Source organism: Petromyzon marinus, chromosome 41 (assembly GCF_048934315.1).
Source record: "Petromyzon marinus isolate PM22_M1 ecotype Great Lakes invasive population chromosome 41, UKy_Petmar_22M1.pri1.0, whole genome shotgun sequence".
NCBI classification, from domain to species: Eukaryota; Metazoa; Chordata; class Hyperoartia; order Petromyzontiformes; family Petromyzontidae; genus Petromyzon; species Petromyzon marinus.
Window position 1 is genome coordinate 1,166,498 of NC_133707.1, and position 14,649 is coordinate 1,181,146.

Genomic DNA, 14,649 nt, shown 5'->3' on the forward strand with positions numbered 1-14,649 from the left:
GAAACACTATATCCCCGTACAGATGGAAACATGTGGCGATTAGTCCGCTTGATGTACAACACTGTGGCGATGTGCCATACCCCGGTAAGATAACGCAGAATGTGGCACATACCCTGCCCACGGGAAGGGTGCGGTGATCCACCAACCCTAGCTGCTGCTCCCAGAGCGCTGTATTACAGGCCACGTGCATAGCCACCAACGCCCGGCTATTTGTTTGACCGCAGCCACGCGACTTGAGTTTTGCTCCAGCTGATCAAAAATTGCTGACACAGCAGCCAGGAACATTTTTCTATTGAAACCAAATGTTTTATTTATTATGTACTTTTTTCAACGTGTCACTGTAAAGTGTTTGTTTTTTTGCGACGGTAATAGAACAAGTTGGTTTATTAGCGAAGTTAAACAAATAGTTCGCCTAAGAAATGTATAGTGTACCACCAAATTAAACTGCACTGATTTGTGTTTTTTATTGTAATGTACCGCCCAGTATATTGTTAGCAATCAGTGCCAATGATCTACAGATGCGTGGGGTTCATACACAGAACTTAACAACTGCATGTTACAATATGATATTGAATAAACTGTACAGATTAATGGACTCAAAACGATTAAGAACCCTTCGAGATAAACATTTAGCAGAATAGAAATGCCATTTAAAAACATACAAAAACGTCGGAATGCAATTATGATTAACAGTACATTACTAAAAATAATAATGATCTTTACACTATGCTATGTGTAAGAGAGGTTAAAACTCAATGCCTTATTTAAAATTCCATGATGAAATTTAAATAGATATATTCTGTAATGCCACATTAAAAAATGGGATGCTTATTGCAGACATGATGAAGCAGTGGTGTAGAGCTACTTTGTGTGGTATTCAGAGTTCACAGTAATACAGCGCAGAATGTTACATATTGCCAACAGTGCTGTATAATGTGACTTAATTGAAACAGGTTAGAGCCTTACCGAGGTATATGTCTCTTGGCAGAGAGATTTGGACTGTAAATATCTAATCGTATTGTAAACATTGTTAGGTAACTGTCCCAAATGTCAGCTAGATGAAGCCATGCCTACAATAGTGTGATGCCACAACCTCGTGATGCCACGTGAGCTGTCTCCACTGTAGGCATCGTCTCAGGTATCATCCTGACTTTGGCTGCCATTCCGTCACCAGCCTCTCCCATTGACCATAGGAGTGTCCTCCTCCTCAAGCCCACTTCTGAATGAGAATATCATAATCTAAATATGTATTAATACAGGAGGAATCCGATGAGCTTAAAGCTCTTTGTCACATATGTCCACTTAATTTCTATAACAGTAAATCTGATTATTTAAATTGGCGTTTGTTCCCTGATTCCTGTGTTCCTCTTTCTGTCTCTCGGTGTAATTCAAAGCATGCAATTCTCCAATGCAGAATTAACTGCAGGTGTGGTAAATGTTATGTTGGGCAAACAGGACATATGATCAGCACGAGACTAAAAGAACATCAGAGAAATATTAAATTCTCCCAAATGCAACTGTCAGCAGTAGCAGAACACGCGTGTCAACAAGGACACTCAATTGATTTTGATAATGTTGAAGTTCTGTGCAAAACTAGCTATTACTGGCCAAGACTAATTAGAAAAGCTATCGAAATTGAAATAAATCAAAATACCTTTAACCGTTCGGATAGCTACCGTCTTAGTTCTGCGTGGAAGCGCATCATCAAATAATACAATATTTAAATACATGCCTACAAAGGGCAGCGTACTTCAATAGGGATTACCGTTGGTAGGGCTATTTTAATACACACAATAGACAGGAAGGACAAGTTCAAAGGGCTCGCATAATGCACATGCATAATGTACGTTGCCTCAGTAACACCCCCCCCCCCCCCATACAATGTGCTTGTGCTAGAGCGCAGAAGGGTGGTCAACACATCTACGCCTCTATATAAGGAACGAAACAGTTAGACTTCACAAATCTGGCTGTCGCCTGATGAAGCAAGTTGTAATTACTGGTGAAACGTCGTACTCAGATTGTAAATGTTGTGGCTTGACTCTCCAACACACCGGTGTGCTGTACTAGTGACGAATTGGCACGTTCTGTTTACGTGACAACCCTTACTAGTTGGCTGTGTCGGGTGGCGGCGGGTTTAACGACATTAATATATTTACGCGATCTCACCCAAAAACCTCTATTATGGATAAAAGACAACCCATTTGCAGAATTACAGATCCAATTTTGCTATTTATCACGCGTACCCTATATAATTGTTCACAAACGTCACACAGAACTGAATAACGCTCAATTTTGAGGCCAACCAACCAACCGAGCAAGCTGCATTTAGAAATAGGATCATCTACCAATGGCCAAACAAGTACTGTGCTATCAGACGTCTAATAATGGATATTAACCATTAGGGCTAATGGTTACTCCGACTATACAATCCGCAAAGCTATCACTCAAACCATGAAGAAGAACCCTCTTGAGGAGCCTTTCAAAACCATCACTTTACCCTACATTGCTGGGATCACAAAAAAGATCTCCAAAATCTTGAATAAACACAAGATCCAGGTCCGTTTCAACACATTACATAAAATCCGTGATCTGGTTCCGTCTGTAAAATATGTGATTCCGGACATACAATACCCTGGTGTCTACAAACTAAGTTGCCTCTGTGGTAGTAGTTACATTGGAGAAACCAAACGCCATGTCTCGGACCGCATTCGTGAACATAAAGCAGACCTTAAACACGGTAGGACCAACACCTCGGCCGTAGCAGATCATTGTTCTAATTCAGTAGGCTCACATGCCATTGACTTTTCCAAGACGGAGATTCTTTGTAAGCCATCTGGCTTCCATGAGAGATTCGTTCATGAGGCTATCCACATATACAAGCACAGAGACAATTTCAACCGAGAAGATGGATTCTATCTTAGCAATCATTGGAAAGATTTGATAAACCATTTCAGTTCTTAATTGATTGTTCACGCTTACAGTGGCTTTCAGACAGCATACATTATAAAAAATTTCGTCTCCCCCCTCCTCTTTTCAAAAAAATAGATGGACTAGTCCTGGGCAAACTGCCAAATCGCTGCGCGTGACGCCAACGTTTTTTATAAATAAATAAATGTGCCGTTTAAAAATAAATTTATGCAAACCAACACACCTGATGATGACCGTTTGAGTTATGGTCGAAACGTCGTGAGAATTTTTTATTGTTTTATATATATTTTGTTATTTTGTTGTTTCTCTTCAACGTGACTTTACCGAAAAAACTAAGAATATTAATTACTGCAGTCACGAAAGCTTTAAATCAAAATTTAATCGCCTCTACGGGGAGGGTTTTCACATAACTTTAAGATCCTTCAACAAACTCCGGGATAAGAAAGCTCAGCTGATCGAGTCTCTCACCTTCCTGAAGAGATGCCGTGACTCTGGGGTAATACCAATCGCATTTACACTGACCTCTGCTGCTGTAACTTCTTCTAATGCGAAACGAATTCTTTTCAAAACTAGCTTAGCTCTTATCTCAGAAAAAATCAGACTTATACGCACAGAACTAGATCAGTTAGACAAGACACTCTACAAATCACACTTATCATTGACGGCAATAATGTCCACATCGGATTGGGAACATGTAGACAATATAACTGCCTCTTCAGCTGCTACTATGTCGACCAAATGTAAGGAAAACCTGATTTCCAAATTTAACCTCCTCTTCAACAAAAGACCGGACCCACACACCAAAAAGTTAGACGTTAATAAAGTCGTAATTAATCGCAGTAACAGTTCTATTTCCGATGGTCTGAAATCCGTTTTAGCTAAAGGTCTAAACTTTGCAGTCACACCTAAACACATACCAGTTAATGATAGAATTGCCCAAGTAGACGTTGCTCTCAGGGGCCTGGGTCACATCGCTGCAGACGTAGCAAGATCTGAAATCGCTGCAACCCTCAAAAACGCTAAGATGCCAGCTAGCAACCTCAGCAAAGATGAGCGTTTTGAATTATATAAATTAAAAAGAGGAATGATATTGTAGTTCTCTCAGCTGACAAAGGCAATGCTACTGTCATCATGGATAAAATAGAATACAACAACAAAATTAAAGAATTACTCGACGATGGTAGTTATACAAAAATAAAAAGAGATCCCACCAACAGCCTCGTCACACAAACCAACAAAATAATTTCTGATTCAACCGCATTAATTGATCAATCTAAACAGTTTTCGTTGAAACCTTCTGCTGCCAGGCCACCAAGATTATACGGCTTACCAAAAATACATAAAGTTGATACACTTCTTCGTCCCATAGTCTCTACTATCAGCTCCCCCACCTACAAACTAGCTCGTTTTTTGTCTGAAATCCTGCGTCCTTTCACTGGAAAGACCACCTCTGCGGTACAAAATTCTACTCACCTGGTATAAACAATCAAGGGTATTTCCCTGTCCCCAGACGACCTGCTTGTCAGTTTTGATGTAGTTTCCTTATTCACCAAGGTTCCTGTACCTGACACCATTGCAATCATTGAAGACTTGGTTCATCAAGGACTAAACACTGAGGTACCCCCCCTGGTGAGACACTGTTTAACCAATACATACTTCACTTGGAATGGAACTTTCTACAAACAAACTGAGGGCACCCCAATGGGCTCCCCCCTTTCTCCAGTTATAGCTAACATTTTCATGGAGAAATTTGAGACTGACGCCATCCAGACTGCCACTCTGCGCCCAACCTTATGGAAGAGGTACGTGGATGACACTTTTGTCATCTGGCCACATGGCCGGCCTGCTCTAGACCAATTCTTCGACCACATCAATTCCATACACCCAGCCATCAGATTTACCATGGAAGTCGAAATAGATGGCAAGATACCTTTTTTGGATGTCCTAATTAAAAAGAGACCTGATGGTTCAATGAGCCACTCTGTCTACAGGAAAGCTACCCATACGGATGCTTATCTGAAACCGGATTCCCACCACCATCCATCACAGAAGAATTCTCTCATCAAGACTCTGTATCATAGAGCCCAATGCATATCCGACCAGGAACACATAAGCAGTGAACTCAAGCACGTACACCAAGCTCTTAGGGCTAATGGTTACTCCGACTATACAATCCGCAAAGCTATCACTCAAACCATGAAGAAGAACCCTCTTGAGGAGCCTTTCAAAACCATCACTTTACCCTACATTGCTGGGATCACAAAAAAGATCTCCAAAATCTTGAATAAACACAAGATCCAGGTCCGTTTCAACACATTACATAAAATCCGTGATCTGGTTCCGTCTGTAAAATATGTGATTCCGGACATACAATACCCTGGTGTCTACAAACTAAGTTGCCTCTGTGGTAGTAGTTACATTGGAGAAACCAAACGCCATGTCTCGGACCGCATTCGTGAACATAAAGCAGACCTTAAACACGGTAGGACCAACACCTCGGCCGTAGCAGATCATTGTTCTAATTCAGTAGGCTCACATGCCATTGACTTTTCCAAGACGGAGATTCTTTGTAAGCCATCTGGCTTCCATGAGAGATTCGTTCATGAGGCTATCCACATATACAAGCACAGAGACAATTTCAACCGAGAAGATGGATTCTATCTTAGCAATCATTGGAAAGATTTGATAAACCATTTCAGTTCTTAATTGATTGTTCACGCTTACAGTGGCTTTCAGACAGCATACATTATAAAAAATTTCGTCTCCCCCCTCCTCTTTTCAAAAAAATAGATGGACTAGTCCTGGGCAAACTGCCAAATCGCTGCGCGTGACGCCAACGTTTTTTTATAAATAAATAAATGTGTCATTTAAAAATAAATTTATGCAAACCAACACACCTGATGATGACCGTTTGAGTTATGGTCGAAACGTCGTGAGAATTTTTTATTGTTTTATATATATTTTGTTATTTTGTTGTTTCTCTTCAACGTGACTTTACCGAAAAAACTAAGAATATGAATTACTGCAGTCACGAAAGCTTTAAATCAAAATGTGATGATGTCCACTGCTGGGCGGTGGTGGCTCTGCACGTGCCCTGTAATCTAGCACTGTGGTGGATCACTGCACAAATGTTGGGAAACACCCTTCCCGTAGACAGGGTGTGTGCCATCGTCTGCGTTCTGGTACCAGGGTATGGCACATCGACACAATAATGTACAGCAAGCGGACTAATCGCCATCTGTTTCCATCTGTATGGGGATAGTGTATTGCACCCTCTCGAGCGAGGGTTTTGTCCGAGTGCTCCGATTTCCTCTTCACGTGTCGTCGTCGGCATCGCAGTCTCGGGAGACCATAGATTTATTGTGCCTTGGTTGGTTAGGTCTTAGCGCAGCGTCTGCTGTGGCTGCGAAGTCGAATCCGTGAGAGGCAGACGTGGCCGCAGTTGCCACATTTGTAGGCCGGACCGGATGTTGTGGTACGATAGATGTCAACCCATGCGGTTTACCCGTATTCTTGTACAGGGAAATTGAGTTTTCAGGTCCATACGGCCTACAACCGTTTCAATACGGGCAAAAATCCCCGTAATTTTTGCCTATTTATTTGTGTTTCTCCCTTGTGATGGGACTTTATAGGATGAACGTTGAGATTCATAACGGCACGTGGTGACCAATAAGGTCTGAATTGGTCTGTAATAAGATAGGCACTGATAAGGGGTTGACAGCTACGTGGTGGTGTCCTGATGTCCCTCCATGTTCGCTCTCTTTGCTTCTCGTTGATGAGCCAGCGTTGTTTCGTGTACCATCCCCACGTGTGCACACGTAATAAACTCATCACTCAGTGGATCACCACACTCATCTTATGAAACTATTTTGCCGTGGGTGTCGAGGAGGTGCCACATACCCTGGGCTCGCCAGAAGGGTGGTGCAGCACGTGTGGCGTATATAAATTATCTTTTGACTTAAAACTTTCGTGACTGCAGGAATTTATAGTATACAGTGAGGAAAAAAAGTATTTGATCCCCTGCTGATTTTGTACGTTTGCCAACTGACAAAGAAATGATCAGTCTATAATTTTAATGGTTGGTTTATTTGAACAGTGAGAAACAGAATAACAAAAAAATCCAGAAAAACGCATGTTAAAATGTTATAAATTGATTTGCATTTAAAGAGGGAAATAAGTATTTGACCCCCTCTCCATCAGAAAGATTTCTGGCTCCCAGGTATCTTTTATACAGGCAACGAGCTGAGATTAGGAGCACACTCTTAAAGGGAGTGCTCCTAATCTCAGCTTGTTACCTGTATAAAAGACACCTGTCCATAGAAGCAATCAAACAATCAGATTCCAAACTCTCCACAATGGCCAAGACCAAAGAGTTCTCCAATGATGTCACGGACAAGATTGTAGACCTACACAAGGCTGGAATGGGCTACAAGACCATTGCCAAGCAGCTTGGTGAGAAGGTGATTATTCGCAAATGGAAGAAACACAAAAGAACTGTCAATCTCCCTCGGCCTGGGGCTCCATGAAAGATCTCACCTCGTGGAGTTGCAATGATCATGTGAACGATGAGGAATCAGCCCAGAACTACACGAGAGGATCTTGTCAATGATCTCAAGGCAGCTGGGACCATAGCCACCAAGAAAACAATTGGTAACACACTACGCCGAGAAGGACTGAAATCCTGCAGCGCCCGCAAGGTACCCCTGCTCAAGAAAGCACATATACATGCCCGTCTGAAGTTTGCCAATGAACATCTGAATGATTCTGACCACAACACTTTCAACTGGGTGAAAGTGTTGCGGTCAGATGAGACCAAAATGGAGCTCTTTGGCATCAACTCAACTCGCCGTGTTTGGAGGAGGAGGAATGCTGCCTATGACCCAAAGAACACCATCGCCACCGTCAAACATGGAGGTGGAAACATTATGCTTTGGGGGTGTTTTTCTGCTAAGGGGACAGGACAACTTCACCGCATCAAAGGGACGATGGACGGGGCCATGTACCGTCAAATCTTGGGTGAGAACCTCCTTCCCTCAGCCAGGGCATTGAAAATGGGTCGTGGATGGGTATTCCAGCATGACAATGACCCAAAACACACGGCCAAGGCAACAAAGGAGTGGCTCAAGAAGAAGCACATTAAGGTCCTGGAGTGGCCTAGCCAGTCTCCAGACCTTAATCCCATAGACAATCTGTGGAGAGAGCTGAAGGTTCGAGTTGCCAAACGTCAGCCTCGAAACTTTAATGACTTGGAGAAGATCTGCAAAGAGGAGTGGGACAAAATCCCTCCTGAGATGTGTGCAAACCTGGTGGCCAACTACAAGAAACGTCTGACCTCTGTGATTGCCAACAAGGGTTTTGCCAACAAGTACTAAGTCATGTTTTGCAGAGGGGTCAAATACTTATTTCCGTCATTAAAATGCAAATAAATTTATAACATTTTTGACATGCGTTTTTCTGGATTTTGTTGTTGTTATTCTGTCTCTCACTGTTCAAATAAACCTACCATTAAAATTATAGACTGATCATTTATTTGTCAGTGGGCAAACGCACAAAATCAGCAGGGGATCAAATACTTTTTTCCCTCACTGCATGGTTCTTTTGGTAAAGATCCATAAATAGAAAAATAAATTGTCATTAAAAATATCACGACGTTTCGATCACAACACAAGCTGTCGTTTCAATCGCTTGCGTTGCGATCGAAACGTCGTGATATTTTAATAATTTTTCTATCTCCGTGACTTTACCAAAATAACCATAGAATATATAATTATCTGTTCCATCTGTATATGGGATAGAGTGTTGCCCCCTGCACGGATGGGTTTTTTCCGGTTCCCTCCCACACATTGCCCATTAATGAACTGAAAACATCCGGATATATAAAGGACCGCAGAGATTGGGCAATGGTTGATGGTGCCAACTGATCGCCTGGCTGGCTGATTTTCAGCGAATCTGAGATGCAGTGCCCATGAACGTTGACGATATATACAGTATATATACCTAAACATTAACGTATAGTATTTGATCAAGCTAAATTACACGTTACAACGATGCACATTACACAGTTCATTCGTGTGTATATCCTTCTTTCAAGTAATTACACAACCATACTGCATTCCATTGAAACAAAATAATTTGACAATATATCTTCACATGTCTCACCACATCAAATGTTAACGTTTTGTTGTTGTTTTTACACATCCCGTCAGCCACACGGCCTTCTTGGGACTGCATCATTTCAGCAGCGTTCATTCGGAACAAGCGGACTGGACAGGTTTCAACACGCAGGCTCTCACCAGCAGAGTCGACTTTAGCCAGTGATGGCGAACTGCCACTTTGTTTATGGACCTTTTTTGGCCACCATAAAAGGCCCCATAGATAATATCCGCTCAAACCCGAGCTATTACTAATTCAACACTTGCATTGCCTTTGCACCGTTCACCTTTTGGCGTTCTCTGGTGTGACACTGGTTGAGACAAGGCCATGTAAAGGAGGACGTGTCGTCTCTGGTGGTGGTAACTTTCAAAGACAATGCGTACATTATCGGAGCATGCGTTGTTACATGTTTTTTTTTTGCCACGAGCAGACTAGATTCCTTGGAAATAGTGGGGTGCCCATTTCACACCTGTGCAGTGTTCTAAACGAGACACGAGTTGGAAGTACTCCCTCTTTATTTCCGGCCTTCACAGCCTTCGGGGACAACTCCATACCGGGTGGGGACAGCCAGCACGCTGCCAGCCCTACGGCTTGCAGAGCGGCGACGATGACGAGGCCGGCAGCACGAACAGACCCAGTCCCCACCCCAGCGGCCCCGACTGTGAGTCGGGGCTCGCCTTGTATCCTGAAGGGCGTGGCCAGGCTCATCCCTCGGCCCCGCACCCCTCTGGATCCCCCAGGTGGCTCCGTGCCTTGCCCCCAGGTGCAACCGGTAGAACGGGCTGCTACCCCAACTTCTATTGTCTACTTTTATTGTCTACACCTACTTCCATTGTCTACCCCTACTTCCATTGTCTACCCATACTTCCATTGTCTACCACTACTTCTATTGTCTACCCCTCCTTCCATTGTCTACCACTTCTATTGTCTACCCCTACTTCTATTGTCCAGCCCCACTTCTATTGTCTACCCCTCCTTCCATTGTCTACCACTACTTCTATTGTCTACCCCTACTTCTATTGTCCACCCCCACTTCTATTGTCTACTTCTATTGTCTACCCCTACTTCCATTGTCTACCACTACTTCTATTGTCTACCCCCACTTCTATTGTCCACCCCCACTTTTATTGTCTACCCCTACTTCTATTGTCTACCCCTACTTCCATTGTCTACCCCTACTTCTATTGTCTACCCCTACTTCTATTGTCCACCCCCACTTCTATTGTCCACCCCTACTTCTATTGTCTACCCCCTACTTCTATTGTCCACCCCCACTTCTATTGTCTACCCCTACTTCTATTGTCTACCCCTACTTCTATTGTCTACCACTACTTCTATTGTCTACCCCTACTTCCATTGTCTACCCCTACTTCTATTGTCTACCCCTACTTCTATTGTCTACCCCTACTTCTATTGTCCACCCATACTTCTATTGTCCACCCCCACTTCTATTGTCTACCCCTACTTCTATTGTCTACCCCTACTTCTATTATCTACCACTACTTCTATTGTCCACCCCTACTTCTATTGTCTACCCCTACTTCTATTGTCCACCCATACTTCTATTGTCTACCCCTACTTCTATTGTCTACCCCTACTTCTATTGTCCACCCCTACTTCTATTGTCTACCCCTACTTCTATTGTCTACCCCTACTTCTATTGTCTACCACTACTTCTATTGTCTACCCCTACTTCCATTGTCTACCACTACTTCTATTGTCTACCACTACTTCTATTGTCTACCCCTACTTCTATTGTCCACACATACTTCTATTGTCCACCCCCACTTCTATTGTCTACCCCTACTTCTACTGTCTACCACTACTTCTATTGTCTACCCCTACTTCTATTGTCCACCCCTACTTCTATTGTCTACCCCTACTCCTATTGTCTACCACTACTTCTATTGTCCACCACTACTTCTATTGTCTACCACTACTTCTATTGTCTACCCCTACTTCTATTGTCCACCCCTACTTCTATTGTCTACCCCTACTTCTATTGTCTACCCCTACTTCTATTGTCCACCCCTACTTCTATTGTCTACCCCTACTTCTATTGTCTACCAATCTCCCAGCGGCACGTGCTTCGGTAACTCATTCTACGTCACTACACCTATCCACCCCTTATCAGTGCCCTACCTGATTACAGAGCAAGCCAGACCTTATAGGTCACCCCGTGCCCCTTATAAGTCTCAACATTCATCCTACAAAAGTCCCATCACAAGGTGCAAACAACATTTTTTGCCCGTATTGAAACGGCTGTACGCTGTATGGACCTGAAAACTCAATTTCCCTGTACAAGATACGGGCTAGTAAACGGTATGGATTGACGAGGCGTGGGCTTGGTTATTTAAACGTCTCAAATTAACCTCTGTTTTATTGCTACAAGTGGAAAAACAAAAACCTCCCATCGTCGCACAACGCAAAATAACCATTACGGTTTGTTTTCTCTTTGGAGAACAAAGCAAGTCAAGTCCGTCTCCTTCGTACAACAATTCAATGTAATTGTCATTTCAGAGAGTTTAGTCAAGTGACACGTAATGGATCGTTAAAGGGGTCGCTTGTAAGATTGGGAATGAATACTGTATCGTGTGCGTTACGTTACCGATCAAGTTATTCAACTTCAATACGAAGCTACGTCGGGCGAATCCTGTCGCATCAAGTTATTCTGAAGCCAAATGTTGACTTACAACTTTCGTGACTGCAGGAATTGATATTCTATGGTTCTTCTTTCGGTAAAGTCACGTAGATAGAAAAAAACATAATAATAAACAAGTGATTTAAAATATCACAGCCTGATCCTGATGACGGCCGCTTGTGTTGCGATCGAAACGTCGTGATATTTCGAATCACTTTATTTTTATTTAAAAAAAATATATCAACGTGACTTTACCGAAACCACCATAGAACATTTTATTATTCTGAAGCCCCTCTCGCCCCCCCCTTCTCCCCCCCCCCCTCTCGCCACCCCCCCTTCTCGTCCCCCCCCCCTCGCCCCCCCCTATCTCCCCCCTCCATCCCCCTCTCGCCCCCTCCTCCCCATCGTAGTGACGTCACTGCCGGCGCACTGTACCCGGACTGTACGGCATCACGGCTCGCCTTGGACCGCGGCGTCCCTGCCGCTAATTTCTTCACTTTTAGTCGCTCTCGACTTGAATCGATTATTCCGATTTTATTTCATCCTCTCCCTTTGTTCGCAGTCGTCGTCGGTGGTGAGAGGGGGAGGGGGAGCCATGTCGGCTCCAGGACGCGAGCTGCAGCGCGACAACGGTGAGCGGCGCTCTTAATGAATGGAGGGGGTGGGAGACGAGGCGATTTGGGCCCTCTCACGCCTTTCTCCTCTCTCTCTCTCTCCCCTCACTCGCCCCTCTCACGCCTCTCTCCTCTCTCTCGCCTCTGTCTCTCCTCTCTCTCTCTCTCCTCTCGCCTCTGTCTCTCCTCTCTCTCCTCTCTCACTCTCCTCTCTCTCGCCTCTGTCACTCTCCTCTCTCGCCTCTGTCTCGCCTCTCTCACCTCTCTCTCCTCCGCCTCCCTCACGCCTCTGTCTCTCCTCTCTCACTCTCCTCTCTCACGCCTCTCCTCTCTCTCGCCTCTGTCTCTCCCCTCTCACGCCTCTCTCTCGCCTCCTCTCTCACGCTTCTCTCTCCTCTCTGTCAGGCACTCTCCTCTCTCACTCTCTCTCTGTCAGGCACTCACTCTCTCTCCTCCCTCACTCTCTCTCTGTCAGGCACTCACCCTCTCTCACCTCTCTCTGTCAGGCACTCACTCTCTCACCTCTCTCTGTCAGGCACTCACTCTCACCTGTCTCTGTCAGGCACTCACTCTCACCTGTCTCTGTCAGACACTCACTCTCTCTCACCTCTCTCTGTCAGGCACTCACTCTCTCTCACCTCTCTCTGTCAGGCACTCACTCCCTCTCACCTCTCTCTGTCAGGCACTCACTCTCTCTCACCTCTGTCAGGCACTCACTCTCCCACCTCTGTCAGACACTCACTCTCTCTCACCTCTGTCAGACACTCACTCTCTCTCACCTCTGTCAGACACTCACTCTCTCTCACCTCTCTCTGTCAGGCACTCACTCTCTCACCTCTCTCTGTCAGGCACTCACTCGCTCTCACCTCTGTCAGGCACTCACTCTCACCTGTCTCTGTCAGGCACTCACTCTCTCTCACCTCTCTCTGTCAGGCACTCTCACCTCTGTCATGCACTCACTCTCACCTCTGTCAGGCACTCACTCTCTCTCACCTCTGTCAGGCACTCACTCTCTCTCACCTCTGTCATGCACTCACTCTCACCTTTGTCAGGCACTCACTCACTCTCACCTCTGTCAGGCACTCACTCTCTCTCACCTCTGTCAGACACTCACTCTCTCACCTCTGTCTCGTCTCGCCCCTCTGTCGCTCTAAGGCACTCACACTCTCTCGGATTAATTATTATTTAAGGCTGTGTGAAGCTGTCATTGCCACACACATAGATACTCGTTAATGAACGATGGGAGGAGGGGGGGGATAAGAAATGAGAAATAACTCGGCTCTGCGCTTTAACCTCTATCTCCGTGTGAAAACTGAGCTCTACCCGCCCAGTCCTGCCACAGGCACTGACGAGGAGCTGGCGGAGTTATTGGCCCAGGATTAAGCGGCTCCTCCTCCCGACGTGTTCCTAGCCGGACTCGGTCCTCTCCCAACCCACCAACGTTTAACGTGGATATTGTGTTGGTGCGTAACTTTGGAGATGTGGTGAGGGCACTACACTATACGCCCGGTGACCTAATTCAACTCCCAGACATGGCTAACATCAGTGGCGAGTAATATGTGGACCTTTATCTTTGCCTCACAACCCACGCTGACCAGCGAAGTGAGGTTAAACAATCTCCGCGACGAACACGGTGAGGGAGAGGCCTTCGTATATAGATGTACTAAAATATTTTGAACTTTTTTCGCACCGTACGTAGCCAACCAGTGGATTGACAAGGGGCTGTAAATTATTTGGTCTTAAATAGTTCCTATTTTAAACCCCAAACATGGCTGAAGAGTTAAAATAAGCAAGTGATGTCATAGTACTCACGTCTTTTCCCCCCTACATTGACCCCTCGTGACAGCATGGATGGTTGTGGAGGTTGATCTAACTCTCACTTATGTGGCCATGTACCAAGCCGTACTGGTCGGTGATCGATTTGGTCCTGGAAAGTCTCCTCTCTTTGGGGGAACAGTTTTGTTACAGACTGGTCGTGATGGAAACGTGGCAACTGCGATGACAAATTATACCAACACCTGCCTCCGTGTATGCATTGTGGGGTCCAGCATTTGCTTTGTTTGTTCTGTCCAGCTGCTTGTATGTACACTGTAGTTAATTTTACTTGAACCTTAGCCTAAAAACACAACAATGCCTGGGTTGTCCTTCAGACAACATAACACGTCTCTCGTAGCTGAAAGGTAACATTGTGTCGGCACGTAAATTGCATTACCCAATTGTAGTGGGGGGTGGTGCTGTGAATATTGGACCAGCACAGCTGAGTTTGTTCAAACTTTGTTGTTATAATATTTCTGATTTGAAAGCAATGTTCTT

At 44.6% G+C, this 14,649-nt stretch overlaps 1 protein-coding gene and 1 long non-coding RNA gene across 3 annotated transcripts in view; one reads left to right on the plus strand and one right to left on the minus strand.

The window, feature by feature from the left end:
• LOC142930541 (uncharacterized) overlaps positions 1 to 11,880 on the minus strand; it is a 695,545-nt gene extending 683,665 nt beyond the window's left edge. Inside the window, exon 1 of the long non-coding RNA XR_012946494.1 lies at positions 11,350 to 11,880. This is a non-coding gene — a long non-coding RNA (uncharacterized LOC142930541). The remainder of the gene's footprint in view (positions 1 to 11,349) is intronic.
• Positions 11,881 to 12,124: 244 nt separating this feature from the next.
• The window catches only part of SEC24B (SEC24 homolog B, COPII component), a 39,764-nt gene continuing 37,239 nt past the window's right edge, over positions 12,125 to 14,649 (plus strand). For both annotated transcript variants that reach the window (XM_032969303.2, XM_032969304.2), the window contains exon 1: positions 12,125 to 12,354. In XM_032969303.2, the coding sequence (XP_032825194.1) occupies positions 12,318 to 12,354 (37 nt within the window). In that variant the 5' untranslated portion in view covers positions 12,125 to 12,317. The remainder of the gene's footprint in view (positions 12,355 to 14,649) is intronic.